Source organism: Taudactylus pleione, unplaced genomic scaffold (assembly GCF_031769625.1).
Source record: "Taudactylus pleione unplaced genomic scaffold, aTauple2 ptg001370l, whole genome shotgun sequence".
NCBI classification, from domain to species: domain Eukaryota; kingdom Metazoa; phylum Chordata; class Amphibia; order Anura; family Myobatrachidae; genus Taudactylus; species Taudactylus pleione.
This window is the reverse complement of record NW_028285770.1, coordinates 2,413,690-2,435,298: the sequence shown is the minus strand read 5'-3', so window position 1 is coordinate 2,435,298 and position 21,609 is coordinate 2,413,690. Positions and strand designations below refer to the sequence as shown.

General features: G+C 46.9%; 1 protein-coding gene across 1 annotated transcript in view; it reads left to right on the top strand.

Moving 5' to 3' along the window:
* LOC148442989 (chromatin-remodeling ATPase INO80-like) overlaps positions 1–21,609 on the top strand; it is a 196,567-nt gene that overhangs the window by 24,673 nt on the left and 150,285 nt on the right. Inside the window, exons 2-3 of the mRNA XM_088463423.1 lie at positions 18,758–18,948; positions 19,788–19,954. Coding sequence (XP_088319549.1) covers positions 18,806–18,948; positions 19,788–19,954 — 310 coding nt within the window. The 5' untranslated portion in view covers positions 18,758–18,805. The remainder of the gene's footprint in view (positions 1–18,757; positions 18,949–19,787; positions 19,955–21,609) is intronic.

The window sequence follows — 21,609 nt, the reverse complement described above, 5'->3', positions numbered from 1 at the left end:
TTGTACACCATCCCCTACATTATGTCTGGTAGTGATGATAATGTGCAAAACTCTGCTCCTGAGTTGATGTCCTGTAAGAAATGTGCTGCAGGGTTAGCTGAGAAAGATATAGTATGTGAGGGTTTATGCGTGAGATGTTATACTTCTGCAGGCTCTCTACTGTCTCAGCCACCTCACAGGAGCCCCATTGGGCGTGCTTTGCTCAGGCATTGACGGCCATTGCAGGACGTTTCGCAGTACCACCTGTTTCCCCCGCTGGGGTTCCCACAGCCGGTGGTTGTGCCCTCTGAGCCTGCTTAAGCAGGCTGCCCCCATACAGGTTGTTTCTGGTCCTCCATGGGTGCATACACTCTCTACTACGGTGCAGAACCTGACAGATGTGCTGCAGGGGGAGGCAGCACATCCGTCAGGTAGACTGTCTAAAAGTCCATTGCCGTCATCTCAGTCTACACAATTTGATGATGACATGACATCTGATGACAGGGAGGTTCCAGATATGTCTGTCTCCGAGCCCTTTGCACGAGCGGTGGAGCCTAAGTTTAAAATTTGTATTCCGGGTCTGATGCGGGCTGTCCGTTCGGCCTTGGGACCTCCTCTATGACCAAGTCCAAACATGCCCTATTTAATAGGGGTTACCGCTGCCAGATTTCTTTTATCTGATCAGCTGGTAGACCGCCTGGAGGTGGCATGGAAATCACCTAAAAAGCGTTACCAGCCTCAAAGACGCCTGGCTTATGCATATCCCTTTGCTGAGGACTATTTTGCCAAATGGGAAACTTCCCCAGTGGTGGATTTTCATGTGACTCTTAGTTAAGTGCCACTCTACCTATGCCATCCATGTCTTCCTTAAAGGATACTATGGATAGGAAGGTGGAGGTTTGTTTGAAGTCCATATATTCTCTTTCAGGGGCAGCTTCCAGGCCTGCCATAGCTATCTGCTGGATAGCCAGAGCTATGGAGTTCTGGGAGGACTCTCTTGAGGAGTCCTTTCCTTCGAATGCTGCCAAGTGAGCTATTGAATCTAGTGGGCAACCTCCGAGATTCAGCTACATATATTATCGAGGCTGCTTTGGATGTCAGCCTCTTAACCTCCAGGATTTCAGTTCGCCACTCCCTGTGGCTACACTCTTGGAGAGCGGATGCGGACTCTAAGAAAGGTTTAGAGTGTTTGCCTTATAATGGGCAAGTCTTGTTTGGTCCTGACTTGGATAAGATTGTCGATACGTTGGCAGCGGCTAAGTCTGCATGTCTGCCTTCTGCTCCTGCTTCCTCTGGGTCCCGGACCTCGTCCTTTCGGCCATATCGGCCACAAGGCAAGCCTAAGCATCAGTCCTTTCCTAGGCCGTCAGCCCCCAAAAAGACTGCCAGGCCCAAGAAGCAAGCTTGGAGTGCAAGACGTCCGGCTGCCAAGCCTGACGACCAGTCCTCAGCTGGACGGGACAGGCCTCCTCTTGGTGGATTTCAGGGTGGGAGGCCGATTTCTTCAGTTCGCCCAGTATGTATATTAGATTGTTTAATTAGTACTCACTGAAGACCGCTTAATAACCTTTCGGGGAACGTATGACAGTTGCTTATAGCACAGATCGTACGGAAAGTTGATCCCTGCAAGAAAAACTGACCCAGCAGTGAGCAAGGGAATAATAGGACACAGGTGTCAACCACACTTATCCTGTTTTATATATAGATTTAGGTATTGTACAAATTACTAAATTTGTGTTTTGTTTTTACACTACAGTCTAAGGCTAGTTTTCTTTAACACAAATTCCAATCAGTTGAGCGCACCTGACATCTTTATCTAAATTAATCCTTTATCTAAGAGAGGTGAACACCTCTTTGTTGGGTGCTGCCACAGATTGTGGACCTAGTCCAACAGTTCCCAGAGTGCAGTTTACCCTAATTGAGCCCGCCCAGTGCTGGTGTCAGACCACCACAGACACCTGGTTAGAGAAGTGGTCTCTCACGGGTACGCCCTCTCCTTCTGCAGAAGACCTCCCCATCAGTTTTTCTGCACAGGCCTTCAGTCAGACCAGGAGAAGGCCTTACAAATACAGAAGGCAATGCAATCCTTACTTCAAGCAAGGGTCATTGTACCGGTCCCGTTACCCCAGACTGGAATGGGTTATTATTCCAATCTCTTTCTGGTTCATAAACCAAACTGATCCCATCGGCCTATCCTCAATCTCAAGTCCCTGAACAAATTCCTCAGGGTACCTCATTTCAGAATGGAAACCCTAAGCTCAATTATACTGGCTATGGAACCTGGGGATTTTATGGTGTCACTGGATATTCAGGATGCATACCTGCATATTCCGATTGCTTCGTCTCACCAGCGTTTTCTCAGGCTTGCTGTACTACAACAAATTTTCCAGTTTCAAGCTCTACCGTTTGGCCTCTCTACTACACCTCGGGTGTTTACCAAAATTATGACGGTAATGGCAGCCCATCTGTGGCTGCAGGGGGTACGCCTGTTACTCTACCTTGATGACCGGTTACTGTTGGCAGGGTCTCCAGAGGTACTTCACCACCATCTACAGCTCACGATTTCAGTGCTTCAGGCTCATGGGCGGTTGATCAATTAGATGAAGTCCTTCTTGACTCCATCCCAGAGAATGCTCCATCTGGGAGCTCTGTTGGAGTCACAACAACAAAGAAATTTTCTGACAGCAGAACAGATCTCCATTTTGCAGTCGAGAGTACGCTGATGCCTCCACAGTCGCCGAGTGTCCATCCACTCAGCAATGCAGTTACTGGGGTCCATGGTATCGACTTTCGACATGGTGAAATATGTCCAGTTTCATTCCCGGCATCTGCAGAGATTGATCCTCTCCATGTGGAACGGATTACCGCATCGGATAAAGACATAAACGGTGGTGCTCTCTCCGGAGGTGCATCTGTCTCTTGCTTGGTGGCTGCAGAAGGGTCGCCTTGACCAAGGGGCGCCCCTTTTGGATTCAGGAATGGGTCCTCCTTATGACGGACTCCAGTCTCCGGGGTAGGGCGCCGTGAAAGGTCCACACTCGTTTCAGGGACGATGGACAGCAGAGGAGTCTGCCCTGCCAATCAACATATTGGAACTTCAGGCGGTCTTCAGTGCCCTGCAGCAAGCCAGGCTAATACTTCATGGAAAGCCCGTGCAGGTTCAGTCAGACAACGCACGACTGTGGCTTACATCAACCATCAAGGGGGAACTCGAAGTCAGGCGGCAATTACAGAGGTGTCACTCATTCTGACATGGGCGGATGGCCATCTCCCAGCCATTTCGGCAGTGTTCATTCCAGGAGTTCTCAATTGGGAAGCGGACTTCCACAGCCATCACAACAAGCATCATGGGAATGGTCTCTTCACCAAGAAGTGTTTCAGCACCTAGTGGACAAGTGGGGCCTTCCAGACGTGGACATCATGGCCTCCCGACACAATCACAAACTGCCAGTGTACGGGTCCAGAATAAGAGATGCCAAGGCTCTCTTGGTAGACGCTCTGTCAGTCAAGTGGACCTTCCAGTTTGCGTACTTGTTTCCTCCAGTCTCTTATTCCTCGAGTAATTCAGAAGTTCAAACAAGAAGGAGGCACTGTCCTGCTGGTGGCTCCAGCGTGGCCCACACATCACTGGTACTGACATCTGCAGTGTCTCTCCATCAGCGCTCCATTGCTGTTGCCTCAGGGTCCTTGCCTTTACCCGGAACTGGGTCGTCTGTCTTTGATGTCGTGGCTCTTGAGACATCCCTCCTAAGGTCCAAGGGTTATTCCGGCTCTGTGGTTAACACTATGCTCAGGGCACATAAACCAGCCTCTGCCAGGATATATCACAGGGTGTGGCATACCGACTTTCAGTGGTGTCGTTCCAGAGCAGGGTTGCATTAAAAAAATAAAAAATCAGCTTTTTAAGTAAACTTTCATATTAGATGTTTGCACCTTGTTTTAGTAATACAGTAATAATTTTTCGAAGTGAGAAGAGTAACAAAATTAACACAGTTGTATCAAGAAGTACAATTAGTCTCTGAATTTCACTCAAATCAGTTGTTTGTTTGAGTCTGAGTTAATCATGTACATGTCTTTGTCCACGTCCTCATATTTGTCCTCAAAAGGCTCTGTAGCATGCAAACAGCTTAGCTGCTTTTTCATTTCCTAATCTGTTGCGTGTTTTGGATTGTACAAAACGTACGTTGCAAAAATACTTTCAATTCCTGCACTTGATGAAACTGCGGTGAACATCTGCTTCAGAAGATTTACGATAGAAGTGTCTAACTGAAGTTGAGCTGCGTAGGACATCCACCAGGCTAGAAGAGATACTTGGCGAAAGTGTCCACTTCAAATATGTATGGTGCAAATGGTTTCTTGGCTGCACAAAAGTTGATGATGACCAGCATAATTTGACGATTATTGGCATGAGCAAACTCTATAGCCGTCTCAATTTCAGCAGGACTAAGCTTTTTTCCCCTGTACCTAGGATCAGGTAGATTAGCCAGCAAGTGGGCATCTTTGAGTGCAATTTTAGCTATTGCCTTTGCCATCTTTGCTACATTGCTGTGGTGTCCAATCTCTTCAAGATCATCTAACAGCTTCCTTCACACTTGTACGATCTCCCTGATTGTGTAGTTGCGTCTTTGTGCACGATCCAGGGCTACAATTACAACATTTGGTTTAAATCGTTTGCTTTATATTGTGCAACCCTGTCCCAGAGGTTACGATCCCTAGGTATTTCGGATATCCAGAGTTTTGACTTTCCTGCAGGCGCTTTTGGATCTTGGTCTTGCCTCACAGAAGGTGCGCGTCTCTGCCGTGTGGTTCCATCGAAGGATTGCTCCTCTTCCGGATATCCGGCTTTCCTGCAGGGTGTCCTTCGCATTCAGCCTCCCTTTGTCCCTCCTGTGGCGCCTTGGGATTTGGCTGTTGTCCTTGGCGCCCTCCATTTGAACCCCTGGACTCCGTGGATCTCAAATGGCTTACAGCAAAGACAATTTGTTTTTCTTCTGGCTATAAGTTCTCTCATCATTCCCCTTTTTCTAGTTTTTCACCAGGACAGGGCGGTGCTTCGGACTCGCCCTGGGTTCCTTTCTAAGGTGGTTTCTAGTTTCCAAATTAATGAGGAAATTATTGTACCGGCCTTTATTTCTCCAGACCTCTTGGCAGGTGAGGCCTCCTTGGATGTGGTATGTGCCCTCAGGATTTATGTTGACTGTACCAGTTGCCTTTGGAAGTCAGACTCCTTGTTTGTACTCTATGGATTCCACAAGAGGTGATGGTCAACCGATAAGCAGACTTTGGCTAGGTGGATTCGCATGACTATCTCCGAGGCTTACACTTCTGAGGGGCTTCCAGTTCCATCCTCTTAGTGCTCATGTATATAGTGAAAGGGAAAGGATAATTTATATAAGCATGTTGAAAACTGTGAAGGATGGCTGAAATGTATTGTATTAATATGAGGGAATATCAGTGTAAGCGGATGTGTTTGTGAATAATACCTGAGACCACGTGAAACAAACAAACAAAAAAAATAAAAAAAATATATATATATATATATATATGTGTGTGTGTATATGTGTGTAAAACAAAAATACTTAAAACAAATTTATATATATATTATATATAATGTGTGTGTGTGTAAAACAAAAATACAATAAAAATAAAAAGAATAAAAGGAAAGAATGAAATGAGAAATTATATAAAAATGAAACTAATTTAAGAAAACAATATGGAAATAAATTGCATGTAAAAAGACAAGTGATGAGAGAAATCAGCAGTACACATTGGTAATGTTTAAAACTCCTTGTGGACGGTGACTTGGGTTCCCGCTGCTAGTGTGCAATGCTGCGGGTGGCTATCCCTGTCTTACCCTAATCCTTGTGGGATTTTAGGTGTTCAAGATAGTCCGCCTCGACCTCCCTCTGGCTCCGGTGATTTGAAAAATCACTTGTCGGCTCTGCAGTGCATGGACACTTCCGTCTTCTGTGTGGAGGTGGCGACGCGCTGCTGGTGTGATAGAAAGTATCTCTGGCGGCTTCTCTGGCTTGCTGCTCTATTTGAGAGCCATCGGTGGATGCGTAAGGCTCCAACGCGTTTCATCCGTACCGGACTTTGTCAAGGAAGCCGGGTTGTTAGTTCTTCCTATTTAAACTCTTAGATCTCCTCTTATTGGCTAATTGAGTGAAAACCACAGCTGATAGTTAATTAGGTGAGCTTGTCTCTTTAATGAAATCAAATTAAAAAGGACAATGTCCTTCAGTGTCTGCTGATCAAATAAATGAAAATAAAAATGAAAATCTAAAAATAAAAAATGGAAATGAAATAAAATAAAACAGAACGTGTGTGCCCTATACAATTACTAGAAATAAAAGGTAGGAAATATAGTGTTCACTCTAGCTCTGGCGGCAGGCAGGGCGAAAAGGGGGCGTGGTCATGAAAAGGGGGCGTGTCTATAAGACGCTTCCCCCTTTTCATCATGCTTGGGGGCGTGCCCGGCACTTACGGACACGCCGGGCAGCTCCCAAGCGCTGCAGACAGTGAGAATAGATGCCGGTCTATTCTCGGGCGGTGACCGGGTCACTGCACAATTCTCCCGCGGGATACTGCAACCCGCGGGTGAAGACTGCACCTGCAGGCTGTGAGGGCAGAGCACTTTTTGCCCTCCAGTAGGGGGGCAGGGTGCTTTTTGCCCTCCAGAAGGAGGGCAGGGCGCCCCGCTAAAACAGCCTAGCGGGAACGCTATAAATCTAATTTTCACTTTTTAACGTCATACAATCCCCTGGCTGGGTTATCTTTTGGAATAAGTCCAATATGATGTCCAGTCAGTTCATGAGATTCTTAGGGCATATGTTCAATAGCCAACTATGCAAGGTCGTCTTGACAACAGCAAAGCTCAGTTATTCAAAATCTAGTTCAGAAACTTTTGATGGTCGGAAGTACAATTCATAATTTTATCAGAGACCATACCGTGTCCCAGATGGTGGAGCTAGTGCAGGAGTTTCACATTTGTTATCAACAACCAATGCCTCCAGGAATGGGAGGCTGTTAGGCTAACGATAATTTTCAGGGACTCTGGTTCAGAAGACCTGGAAACTATGCAGTGTTTGGACTGGTTAGTACTTGGTTGGGAGTCCACCTGGTCTACCAGTTGCTATAGGTAGGAAACTAGGCTTCCAATCAATGGGCTAGAGCAAAGAGTGGTTATAAGCACATTCAAGAAAGCACAATCTTTTTCAAAACCTGTAAGGATTCAGTAGCATACATAATCAATAGGGAGGGCAAGAGTTCCCTGGCGATGAGACAATCTTTGTAGCTCATATCTTCGGCAAGAGATTAATTTTCCAAAGTTATCCAGCCTTTGTTCTAGGAATAATAAAGAATTTGAAGGTGGACTTCTGAGTCGCCACTCCATTCTTCCAGTGGACTAGTCTCCGCATTCATAAGCTTAATCAGTCTGGTTATGAGGTGAGGTCAGCCAGAGATACACCTAGGACATCTCAGTATTACAACTGGATGGTAACGTTGCAGCGTCAGGGATCCATTAGCCTTTCTAATATATGCTTTGATTGTTTTCATCTAGTTTTAAAACATTTCCACTTTCCATGCTTTCTTGAGTTCTCAGGAAGATATAAACAAGTCCAGTAATATTAGTGGCACCAGAGTGGCCAAGAAGTGTTTGGTACTCGGAGGTGTAGACATGACAGGGGTTCCAGAGAGTGGACTTCCACTTCGACAGGACCTGTTTCAAGGACCGAATGTTGTCTGGACATACATCAGTTCAGTTTAAGGGCATGGCTCTTGAAACCCGGATCTTAGTATAAATACTGAATCCGAAAAACCCTACTTTTTCTATGAGTAAAGCTAGAAAGAAAGTGTATTCAGACAATTATCATAGTCTGGAAGCATTAAATTGCATGGTGTAATAAGTAGGTTTTTCTGTTTTTTTTTTTTTTCAATGTAAGCCTCGTGTTGGGTCCTCAATTAAGTTCCCTTAAGATACAGGTTTCATCCCTATCTATGTATTTTAATGGAGATTGGCTCTGATCCAAGAAATAATACTGTGACATCTTGGAAATGTAATCTGACATCTCGTGAGCCAAAGAAAATAGATCTCAGACTGCACATTCTGGACATATATATATAATTGGAGGTACTACCTGTGGAGACCATTGATATATACACAAAGAAAAAATACAGGTGCACAACTCCAAATTAACTGATTATATATAAATAAATACATTTTGCAGTAAATACAATTGAGGTTTTTGGCATAATCTTGGCCAAGCTTATGGGCCTGCCCACCATATCCAGGTAACCTCTTGTCGGGCAGGTCCCTAACATACTAAGGCTCAAATCCAGAGCGCAGGACACCCCCAAACTATCCCAGCCAATCCACCCCAAAGCACCGCTCTAATAAGAAAAGTGAAGTGTTAAGAGCAGCCGCTGGCCGCATATAAAGCATAAAAATAAAAGTCTCGTGAGCCAGTATGAATATCGGCTACGCTGCTCATGGCATGACGTGAATTATCGGAGTTCGAACAGGACATGATAGTGGGTGTCAGACGGATGGGACATTCCATTTCTGAAGTTGAGCAGACATTCAACATTCCTTGATGTACGGTGTCACGTGTACCGGGAATACCTCTTGGAAGGCATTGCGACCCACCGTGGTCAGTGCAGTGCCTGACCACGGCTGCTTAATAATTGTGACTAGTGGCGTCTGGCCAGAATTGTCCGTGGTAAGAGACAAGTTACACTGGCTCAAATCACATCCAAGTTCAATGCAGGAGGTACCAGATGCATATCCAGCAGGTCAATGCAATGCTCATTAGCTTTCTTGGGATATGGGAGCAGCCCACCAAAGTGCCTCTGTTAACACTACGACCCTGGACACCGCACCTCACCTGGGCTCGTCACTTTGCTAATTGGACCCTGTAGGACTGGCAACATGTGGAGTGGTCAGATGAGTCATGGATACGGTATACAATCGGTAAACCGGCTGCCTTAATACCGATAGCCGGCTTCCCGACTGTCATATCCCAGTGAGGGTGAAATGCCAGGCATCTATATCTAGATGCCTGTCATTTCCCCGACGCTGGGAGACAGGCACCCGGCATCCCGATCGAAGGGATGCCGAACGCCGCGAGCGGACAGCCGCGGAGGGGGGAGGGGTTAGGTTTAGGGCACCCGGGGGGGACTTGGGGTTAGGCACCCCCCCTGGATGGTTAGGGTTAGGCTAGGGGGAGGGAGGATTAGGGTTAGGCACCCTGAGGGGGGCTTAGGGTTAGGCACCCCCCCCAGGGGACTTAGGTTTAGGCAGCAGGGAAGGGGGGGATTAGGGTTAGGCACTTGGGGGGGAGGTTAGGGGGTTAGGTTAGTTTATACTTACCTTAGCGACGATAGGCATTTCCAGCACTGTCGGGCTTCCGCTGCCGGGAACTCTGCTTTTGTCGGGCAGGCGCATACCGATTCCATGGATCCAGTTGTTTCGGGTTGATGGTCGGGTTCCGGTGTGGCGCAGACATCATGAGGCCATGGACCCCAGTTGTCATCAAGTCACCATGCAGGCTGGTGGTGGTTCCATAATGGTGTGTGGTGTGTTTTACGTGGCATGGGTTGGGCTCTGCTGGTCTGCCTGAACACATCATTAGCTTGTAACTGTTATTTTGCATTGCTTGATGACCATTTGCAGCCCTTCATGTACTTTATGTACCCCCACAATGATGTAATATTCCAGCACCGTGCCATTGGTCCCAAGTTGTCCAGAATTGGTTCGAGGAGCATTCTGGAGGGTTCCGATGAATGCTGTGGCCACCACGCTTACCCGACATGAACCCAAAGGAGAATTTATGGGACGTGGTGGAGAGGACCATTCACACCCAAGATTCTGCACCTACAAATATCTGGGTGCTGTGGAAAGCTATCCATATGGCATGGGTCAATATCTCTCCAGAGGTCTTCCTCCATTTGTGGAATCGATGCCCCGTTGAGTTGCTGCACTTCGCTGTGTTATAAGGGGGTCTTACACAATAGTAGGCATCTATCCCATGATTTTTGGCACATAGGTGTGTGTGTGTGTGTGTGTGTGTGTGTGTGTATGTATGTATGTGTGTAAATATATATATATATATATATATATATGTGTGTGTATGTATATATGTATATATATATATGTATATATGTGTCTATATATATATATATATATAATATGTATATATATATATGTGTATATATATATATATAATATGTATATATATATATGTGTATATATATATATATAATATGTATATATATATATATGTGTATATATATATATATATTTTTTTTCACATAATCCTGTGCTGTCAGCGCTTAAGATACCACCCTTTGAACGTTTTCAGGAGATGTACTTGATGTGGGTAACTTTGAAAGCTTTTTTTTGTTTTGTTTTCTTGTAGCTGTTTCATCAGCTAGAAGAGTGTCAGAATTAGTGGATTTATCTTGTAAACCTACGTTCTGGGGTTTCACGAGAATAGAGCAATATTGTGTACACTACCTTTTCAATATGAAGTAGTATAGTCATTTCCTTTTGATCCAGAAATTGGATTACCAATGTTTGCCAAATCAGCAAAACAACGGATCAGGTTGTCCTTTTAGACATTTTTAGAGTGTTAAGTATGTATTTGGAGAGGACCACCAGTATAAGGTAAATTGATAATTTACTTATTCTTTTTGATGTTAACAAAGAACTTGGCCACCATCCAGGCAGACTAAAGACAGATGGATTAGGGCCCCAATTCAGCAGGCATATGAGGGGTTGAAAGACCTATCCCAGCTAGGATCTCAGCTCATTCCACTTCCTCAGCTTCAACTTTGTGGCAGCGTGGCATGGAACTTCAACGGAGCAGTAATGTAGTGCCGCTGCATGGTCCTCGGTTTATACATTCACCAAATTTTTATAGATTTCAGGACTTTGCATTCAGGAATGTAAAGTATTGAGTTCAGCTAAGGCTAAACATGTCCACCCCTAGGGGCAGCTTTTGTACATCCCCATGGAGGAAGGAGAAAAGAAGATTTTTGGTACTTACTATTGAATCTTTCTCCGAGCCTTGGGATGGGAGGCAATGTTTTGCTGCTTTTTGTTACCACTGGGTGATCAATTGCGGCGTGTGAGTGTGTGTTTTATAGTGTTGCAACGTAGATCTATAGACGCATTTCTAGGGGCATTTTTCTTTTTTCATTTGCTGTTTTTAAAAATATATTTTTGATTTAAATTCATTGTTTTAAAAAAAACAAACAAACAAAAAAAAAAATGGACAGAAATATCTTAAGATGGGTATACAGCGCGATATATAGTAGGCTGGATCGGACGACATATTGTCTAGTGTGTACCCACCTTTAGGAATGTGTACCTGTAGTATCACATCACATGTATGTAGTAGTGAGTGTGCAGTCATGGAAAAGAGCTGCGTATGGTGTTCTGCTAGTACACACCTCTTAGTTTTCTTATTATATTTCTATATTTGAATATCCCTATACCTAATCAGGTATTACCTGTCATCTGTCATTTATTGTGTTTACTTTTATCCTCAGGTATTTTAGGCCTCCCTACAATATCCTTATAATACAAATAGTACTCTTAAAACAAAGCTGTGCTTTTGTGGCTACTTTTATCATCAACTAGTCTATGGTGCTACCTCCTTTCTGGCCTCAAGTTTTTTTTTTTTTTTTAATTATTTATTTTAATCTCTATATTGTTGCAACAGTATTATCCTTTCTTCTTCAGGGTCCATAGGCTTCACAGGGAGACTTTGGGGTGTAGATGAAGGATCTGGAATCCGGGGACCACGCAGTTAAAAGCTTTCAGCTCCCACGATGCACCGGTCCACTCTCCCTATATACCTCGCCCCCAAGCCAGAGGCACCTGTTTCGTTGGTGCCAGGCCGGAGTCTGGTCATCATTACGCGGGGGGCTGCTTAGGCAGCCCTTAAGCTTTTTATTTTTATGATTTCTTTATTTTACTTTTACTGCTTAGAGCGCGCAGCAGACTGTCCGTGGGATGTCTGCGCTACAGCTCCGTCACCCCTCCGGTGCCGCGACGCCAGTACAGAGCTGGGGATCTCGGCAGGCATCCCGGGGTCAGCCGGTCGCTAAGGGGACAGGTAAGGCGGGTCTCCGCTTGCGTTGCCCCGCGTGTTAGCAGTCATACCTCCGGTCTTAGTGGACAGACAGGAGGTGCCGAGTGTGGACGCATGCTCCAGCCACTGTGATCCACTAGACCACCAGGGTACACATGGTGCAGGAACCAACGTTTCGGTGGGTAAATAATCGTCATGGGGAGGTCAACTTCCCCGTTAAAGCTACCTCAGTACACTGAGGTCTAGCTTCCCTGAGCTGCTCTACTCCTCCGATCACACCCCCTCTGAGGTCTTCGGCGGCCATTTTCTCTAAGGCACAGCCACAGCTCTCAGGGATATGCAAGGTCCGGTCCCCCTACATACCTCTCCCTGGAGTCAGCGTATGTATCTCTATAGCCTGCCAAACACAGAGTCTGTGTAGTTGATTGTAGTGCCAGTTTGCAGTTGTTATTTTTGCATTATATGTGACTGATGCTAGCGCTGCCTGTCTGTTTTCTATTCTACTGTCAGCATTTATTTTTCCCTATTTTATTCTGAATTTACCATAACATACAGGTGTATTCAGGGGTTGGTCCTGTACCTCACATATATAGAACTAAGTATTTGTGAGGTTTGTCACATACAGTTGGTCGTTGCACTATGCCATATTTGGGCTGCGTGCTCCTGCAGCTTACACAAGCATAAGACAGGACCAGTATATCGCATTCCTACTAGTATCCTACATACATACAGTTACTTAATACCCAGTTCCATATTGTGTGCCATATTACTCTGCAGCTATGTCTAGCAAAGGAAAGAGTAACAAACAGGCATCTGCACCCATACTGCTATCAGACAAATTATGTTCTGCAGGCTTAAGTGAGGAGGATTTGATACAGGCCCATCAGACGTGATGCAGTCAAGAAGCTGATGGTCGAAATGCCGACCGCCGGCTTCCCGACTGTCTAATCCCGGCAGGGGTCTAATGACAGGCCTGTCATTTTACCTGCGCCGGGAGCCCGATGCCCAGCATACCGATCGAAGGTAAGCCTGGTGGCGGGCGCGGCCAGCCGCAGGGGGGGCGGGTTAGGCTAGGGGAAGGGGGTTAGGCAGCCACGTGGGGAGGTTGGGGTTAAGCACCCCCCCCATGAGACTTAGGTTTAGGCTGCAGGAAATGGGGGGTTAGGTTTAGGCACTTACAGGAGGGGTTAGGGATAGGCACTCCTAGGGGGGGGTGGGGGGTGTTTAGATTAGTAAATAGTTAAAATACTTACCTGTCGATCTTCACTGCTGGTCTTCCAGCATCGGGATTTGAACATGCGTCTGGCGGTATTTCATACCGATCCCCATCAGTCAACCCAGCAGCTGTACAAGAGCCCCCTGGGCTTCATTTTCTCAGGTTCTGGCCACTATTGCGGACTGCCTTGCATTCTCCCTATGGGATTATTCCAGCAGGCTGTAATGTGTGGGGTTGACACAACAGGTTCAGGCGATACAGGTATCTCCTGTGCCCCCACCATGGGTAGATGTACTCTCTAACTCTGTGCAGAGTCTAATGGCTACATCTAATGCCTATAAAACCATGTTGCAAGGTGAAAAGCCCTTACCCAGTAAGCCCTCTAAGATTCTGAATATCATCTGAGGAGGCAGTAGTTGTTGCTCTCTCTAAACCCAACTCCCCTCTGGAGGAGGATGAGAGTCGGTCAAAAATTTATATTCCTGTCAGATCCATCTTATTAATAAAAGATCACGAGCCAGCCCCAAAATCCAAGCACCCTCTGTTTAAATGACAGAAAGTGGCTTCAGCAGAAATCCCTCTATCGCATCATCTAGTTGAAATCATGGCTGCAGCCAGGCAATCGCCTGGTAAGAGGTTTCATACTGACCTCATGTTATGCTTTTTTTGTGGTTCATTGTGCAAAACGGGAAACACCCCCTTCGGTGGATTCACATGTTACGCGTTTAATTAAAAGTGCTACGTTGCCTATTCCTACAGTTACTTCCTTGAAGGATCCTATGAATAGGAAAGGTAGAAGCTTGCCTGAAATCGATATACTCTTTCAGGGACTATTGCCTGTCCAACCATGGCATTGCATGGGAGGCTAATGTTATAGAGAGCTGGGCTGATGCACTTGAAGACTTTTTTTTTTTTTTTTTTCCCGCAGATACTTCTAAGGATCAGAAGTCTTTTGTTGCTCACATTCGAGATGCAGCTTCCTATTTTGGAGAAGCGACATTAGATGCCAGTCTCCTAACCTCCAAAGTATCGGCCGCGGCTGTGTCTGCCCCCCGTACTCTGTGGCTATGCTCATGGAAGGCTGATGCGGATCCAAGAAAGGCCTTGAAGGGTTACCCTTCAATGGGGAGATCTTGTTTGGTACAGACCTTGACAAGATTGTAACTACTTCTTCTAGGCCTTGGAAAGCCTAAAGGTCAGTCCTTTCCTAGGCAGTCAGCTTCCACTAGAGCCGCCAAACCAAAGGACCAAGCAGACCTGGAACACCAGACGCCCTGCTTCACAACCCGAGGATAAATCCTCAGCCTGATGGGGCGGGCCTCCTTCTGAGATATCCCAGCGTGGTAGGCCGATTTCTTCAGTTCGCCCAGTGCTGGTGTCAAACCACCACGGCTATTTTGGTAAGAGAAGTGGTCTCAAACGGGAAGGCCCTCTCATTTCTCAGACGGTCTCCCCACCAGTTTTTCTACACAGGCCCTCATTCAGACCTGAACATGGCCTTACAAATCCAGAAAGCCGTACAGTCTTTGCTGCAAGCAGGGGTAATTGTGCCAGTCCCACTATCTCAGTGAGGGACTAGTTATTCTACTCTTCTGGTTCAGAAGCCGAATGGGTCTCATCGGCCTATCCTCAACCTCAGATCCTTGAACAAATTCCTAAGGGTGCCAAAGTTCAGGATGGTAACATTACGCTCCATCATCCTAGCTATGGAGCCTGGGGACTTTATGGTATCTCTGGATATTCAGGATGCCTACCTACAGGTAGCTATAGCGCCCTCACATCAGCGATATCTCAGGTTTGCTATACTATGGCAACACTTCCAATTTCAGGCTCTGCCTTTTGGACTATCTACAGCTCCATGGGTGTTTTACAAAATGATGGCTATCAGTGTGGCCCACCTGCGTGGTCAGGGTGTCTGACTGTTACCATACCTGGACGACCTCCTGCTCCTAGCAGGATCACTAGAAGTGCTTCACCGCCGTCTGTAGTTAACCATTGCTTTCCTGCAGAAGCATGGATGGTTAATCAACTGGAAAAAGTCCTCCCTGAATTTCTCATAGAGAATGATTCATCTGGGAGCCCTGCTGAATTCTCAGGATCAGAGAATCTTTCTGACGTTAGACAAGATTCCCACACTTCAACTACGAGTGCGCAGATGTCTCCACAGTCGCCGAGTGTTGATCCACTCAGCAATGCAAGTTCTGGGATCCATGGTGTCAGCCTTTGACATGGTGGAAAATGCTCAGTTCCATTCCAGGTCTTTGCAAAGACTAATCCTCTCCAGGTGGAACGGGTTACCACCATCGGATCAAAGCTCAGACGATGGTGCTCTCTCCAGAGGTGTGCCTGTCCCTCTCTTGGTGGCTACAGACATCACATCTAACGAAGGGTCACCCCTTTTGGATCCCGGTCTGGGTAATCCTAACAACGGACACCAGTCTCCCGGGCTGGGGCGCAGTGACCGGTTTGCACTCCTTTCAGGACCTTTGAATATCTGTCCAATCAACCCTGCCAATCAACATATTGGAACTTCGAGCTGTCTACAGGGCCCTCAACCTGGCCCAGCACATACTTCACGGAAAACCTGTACAGGTTTAGTCCGACAATGCCACAAAAGTGGCTTACATCAACCATCAAGGAGGCACTTGAAGTCAGGCAGCAATAACAGAAGTGTCACGCATTACATGGGCCGAGCGTCACCTCCCGGCCATCTCTGCAGTGTTCATTCTGGGGGGGCCCAATTGGGAAGCAGACTTCCTCAGCCATCACGATGTGCATCCCGGGAAATGGTCGCTTCACCAAGAGGTGGTTCAACTCCTAGTGAACAGATGGGGCCTCTCAGAGGTGGACCTCATGGCCTCCCGACACAATCACAAACTGCCAATGTACGGGTCTAGAACATGAGATGCCGAGGCAACCTTTGTAGACGCATCAGTGAAGTGGACCTACCAGTTTGCATACCTATTCCCTCCAGTTCCCCTTCTTCCTTGAGTTCTTTGGAAGTTCAACCAAGACGGAGGCACTGTCCTGCTGGTGACCCCAGCTTGGCCCAGACGTCATTGGTACTCAGATCTTCGTAGTCTCTCCATCGACGCTCTGTTCCTGTTGCCTCAACGACCGGACCTGTTGTCTCAAGGTCCTTGCCTTTACCTGGACCTGGGTCGTCTGTCTTTGACGGCGTGACTCTTTAGACATTCCTCCTGAGGTCCAAAGGTTTCTCTAGCGCTGTAGTTAAAACTATGCTCAGAGTGAGTAAGCCAGCCTCTGCTTGGATCTACCACAGAGTGTGGCATTCAAATTTCCAATGGTTTCGTACCAGAACCTATGACCCCCAGGTGTTTAGGATTTCCAGAGTCCTGGCCTTCCTTCAAGCTGGATTGGACCTAGGACTCTGCCTGGCCTCACTGAAAGTGCATGGGTCTGCTCTCTCCATTTGGTTCCAGCATAGACTTGCTCCACTACCGGATATCCACACCTTCCTCCAGGGTGTCCTCCGAATTCAACCTCCCTTTGTCCCTCCAGTGGCTCCTTGGGATTTGTCAGTTGTTCTTCAAGCCCTCCAGGGTCCTCCATTTCAACCCCTTGATTCTGTGGAACTCAAGTGGTTAACAGTGAAGACTCTTCTGGCTATAGCATCAGCGAGAAGCGTGTCTGTCTGATTTAGGGGCGCTTTCATGTCGCTCCCCATTTCAGGACAGGGCAGTACTTCGGACTCGCCCTGGGTTCCTTCCAAAAGTTGTTACTAGTTTCCACTTTAGAGGAAATTGTAGTCCCGGCCTTTCAATCACCAGACCTCTCGGCAGGTGAGGCCTCCTTGGATGTCGTCCGTGCCCTCAAGATATAGGTGGACCGTACCAGTTCCCTTCGGAAATCAGACTCATTATTTGTCCCATATGGATTTCACAAGAAGGGAAGGCCAGCCAACAAACAAACATTGGCATGATGGCTTTGCAGACTATCTCACAGGCTTACACACAGGCAGCCCTTCCTGTACCGGCTACTGTTACTGCTCATTCTAAACGGTCTGTGGGTCCCTCGTGGGCAGCTCGCTGTGGCGCCTCGGCTGTTCAGCTGTGTAAGGCGGCCACTGGTCTTCTGTCCAGACCTTTCTGAGGTTCTATGCCTTTGATACCTTCATCTCTCAGGATGCTTCCCTTGGGCGCCGGATTCTCCTCTCAGTGCAGGAGCGTCCCCACCCTTAAAATAACTGCTTTGGGACATCCCCAAGGTCTCCCTGTGGTGTCTATGGATCCTGAAGCAGAAAATGAGTTATGGTAAGAACTTGCCTTTGTTAACTCCGTTTCTTCAAAGTCCATAGGGTCCACAGGGAACCTGCCCTGATGCACCTGGCTTCATATGGGCTATGTTGCTGGTCACCGGTTTCCAGTCTCCATCTCTGAGAGAATGTGATTCTTGTGTGTACCAGTCTTCCTTCTCTCTTATCCTACTTTGGCTTATTACAAACTGAGGTGCCTCTGGCTTGGGGCAGGGTATAGGGAGAGTGGACCGATGCATCCTGGGAGCTGAAAGCTTTTAACTGCGTGGTGCCCAGATTCCAGATCCACCATCTACACCCCAAGGTCTCCCTGTGGACCCTATGGAATTCGAAGAAAGAGGGTTAACAAAGGTAAGTTCTTACCAGAACTCTCATTTTCCAGTAACCTTTAAGAATGTTCTTATATACTGTAGCAAGATATCTCCGTAATTTGGTTCGTTCCAACGTGTTGGACATTAAACACTGTGATAAGATCACTGGTAAAGTGGTCTGTGACAGGCACATTTATCCCAGATTCCTGTATTATGTGTTTTAAATCCCCAGGAGAAAGTCTGCAGTGTAGGTTTGGGACCTGGGGGTTGTGGGTGAGAGGAGAGGGAGGGCTCCACCCACGGCCACTCCAGGTTTTGGTTCTCTTAGCCTGGTAACAGGCTTGTTAGGGTTTCCACCTGAGAGTGGCCAATATAAGCCTTGTGTGTTTAGGGCTGAGTGTCTCACCTGGGAGAGCAGACAGGGAGTTTGCTCAGAGACACTTGGAAAACCTATCTGTAAGTACTGTGCTGTGCTTTGTTGCTGGCGAGGGCATTAGGCCCTGCCAGGTTCTGGTAGTGAGGGAACTACCTGTGAAGTTAGTGCCCCGACAGGGCTAGGATTTATGTTTGTTTTCTTTGTGTTATTTCTGACATTGTACAATAAAGACTGGCGCCGACCAGCTTGTACTCGCAGACTGGTGTGCTGCTTCCCTGCTGCTGTGTGTGTGTGTAAGGAAGGAGTCCCCTACCCAGGAGAGGGACCTCCTAATCTGACTGTGTCACAACACGATGAAACATCATTAAAAGGGGGTTTCTGCTAAATGGCTTTCTGCTTCTCTTTTTGAGTTGCCTTTCTAATTTCTAATTACCCTCAGCCTATAACATTATGGTAGAGAATATTTCTGAAACTTCTGATTGTTTTGTTTGTTTGCAGCCTTCAGCTTTGTGAGGCTCACACTCTGTATGAAGAGAGGCTGAGTCTATGGCCTCAGAGCTAGATGCCACAGAGGATGGCTGCTCCACAGACCTTGCAAAGCCCCTCTATCTCCAGTACTTGGAGCGAGCCCTGCGACTGGACCAGTTTCTTCGCCAGACCTCGGCCATATTCAACAGAAACCTCTCCAGGTAGTAACATTCTACCAAATATGTGTTTTGTCATAATCTTTTACCCTTCTCTTCTATTTAATTTTATTCTTTAAATCCTCTTTTGATGTCAAAAATAGCATTTACTAAATGTCCATTATTTTACTCAATTTTGTTGCCATTAAAGATATATGGTCAAAATGGTGTCAAATGTATATGGATAGCTAGTTTTCCAGAGGGTATAATTCAATTATTACATATTTGCAGAAGTTTACTGTTGTTTGCAGGTTATTGTTGTAATAGGTTGTATCCACAATGACTGATATAGGCCAATCTCAGTCAGGACTAAATGGCTTCTATTTCGTCTTCTACACACTTGGAGTCTCATTCAGACCCACTCGCAAGCGGGTCGATGATGGCTCACTGCGCACGCAAGCCCCCGAGAAAGAGAGAAATTCTCTCACTCCAGGGGTCGCTACAAAAGGGGCGGCTGTCGATGTTGATCGACAGCTCGCCCCGTTTTGTAGGCGTGGTGGGGGGCTGGCCAGACAAACTGAGGCATTCCTGAAGGAACGCCTACCATTTGTAGGCTGCCCTCCTGACATCACCTGGAGGCCAGCTCTTTACATAGAAGCAGCTGTCCCCCTTCAGAGCGAGCACTCGCATTTTGTGAGCGGCTCTGAATGAGGTCCTTGGTGTACTCTGCAATTTCTACTATAAGCTATTATTGCTAATCAATGTGGTTAAAAGAATATGGTTATTGAACACAAATGAACAGCCAGCACCACATTATTAAAATTGTTAAAAAAAAGCCTAGTTTAGTATTTTTACAGATTATATTTTGGTTGTCATTTTTCTGAACTGAGCTCCCCATATTACAGTGATGAGAGCGAAGATGGCTTGGACGAGACCCCCTTGCTTACAGAGTCTGAGGATCCTTCCATGCAGGTGAAGGAGGAGCCCATGTCACCTCTGCTGGGAGAGACCTCAGGGGAAGGGAACTCTGCACTATTTCCAGTTCCCTCACTCAATGGCATCCTGCAGCTGGGTATGTTTTAACCTCTGTTTTTTTTTTTTGTCTTTTATATTTTCTACTGCAGGGTCCATAGGGATCCACAGGAGACCTTGGGGTATAGATTGATGACGTCAGTCGTCGAGAACCTCAATAGTTAAATTTGTGCTCCAGGATGCATCGGGGCTCCTCTCCTATACCCCGCCCCCAGGCCAAGGCACCTCAGTTTCATAGGTGCTTGCCACGGAGTTGGGTCACTTCAAGAGGGGCTGCGTTGACAGCCCAGAAAATAGTTGTTTTTTACTGCAAGAGTGGTCAGCATGGACTGTCCAGCGGACGCCCATGCTGCCACTCCAACACCCCGCCGTCGCCGAGACGCTGGCACTGCGCTAGTGATCATGGCGGGTGCCTGGGGGGTTTTGGCTAGTAAAAGCCCCGAGACGCCCAGGACTGTGGCCGGATGTCACGGGGGACATTCAGGTAAGCAGCCGGCGTCCGCGGCGGGTGCCCGCTGATAACACAGTTCATTTACATCCCAGGGCTGGGGGGTCCCTGGGAAGAGGCTGCCTGTGGCACCAGGCACGGCGCCTGCGCTGTTACTAGACCACCAGGGATAGGGGGCCACAGCGTACAGATGTTGTGGCATCCCAGGGGTTAATAGCACGCCTGGGGAGCGGGCCTTCTCTGTAAGGCACAGCCCGCCCCTCCCCCGCTGTACTGCGCGCCTCTCCACAGCGGTTTGGCGGTTGCAGGCAGCTCTCCTCCCTCAGGCAAGCCCCCTGTGAGCAGTCCGACGCCCATTTTAATGTGCATAAAATGCTAGTCTCACAGGGAGCAGCGGAGCCTGGGTCCCCCCCTACATACCCCTCCTCCAAGCAGGTCGGTGTATGTAGCACTATGCCTACTAGACACGAGATCTAGTTGATAATACTGTAGTGCAGTATAGTGCAGGTTTTCCTGGCATTGTATGTGTCTGTTGCTAGCTCTGTCTCACTGTAAAACTCTCTTTCTCTGTCAGCCATTTTAGTTATCCCTGTAATTCCTCTTTCACTAGCCCTTGCGGTGACAGTGCTGCTGAGGGATAAAATTACTTCACGGTTCAGTGCTGAAGGCGGAGCCTAAGCTGAGCTGAGGAGTTTGACACATGCAGTGCATCCGGAAAGTATTCACAGCGCGTCACTTTTTCCACATTTTGTTATGTTACAGCCTTATTCCAAAATGGAATAAATTCATTTTTATCCTCAACATTCTACACACAATACCCCATAACGACCACGTGTAAAAAGTTAATTTTAGATTTTTGCAAATTTAATTAAAAAAATAAAAAAAAACCTAAGAAATCACATGTACATAAGTATTCACAGCCTTTGCTCAATACTTTGTTGATGCACTTTTGGCAGCAATTACAGCCTCAAGTCTTTTTGAATATGATGCCACAAGCTTAGCACACCTATCTTTGGGCAGTTTCGACCATTCCTCTTTGCAGCACCTCTCAAGCTCCATCAGGTTGGATGGGAAGCGTCGGTGCACAGCCATTTTCAGATCTCTCCAGAGATGTTCAATCAGATTCAAGTCTGGGCTCTGGCTGGGCCACTCAAGGACATTCACAGAGTTGTCCTAAAGCCACTCCTTTGATATCTTGGCTGTGTGCTTAGGGTCGTTGTCCTGCTGAAAGATGAACAGTCACCCCA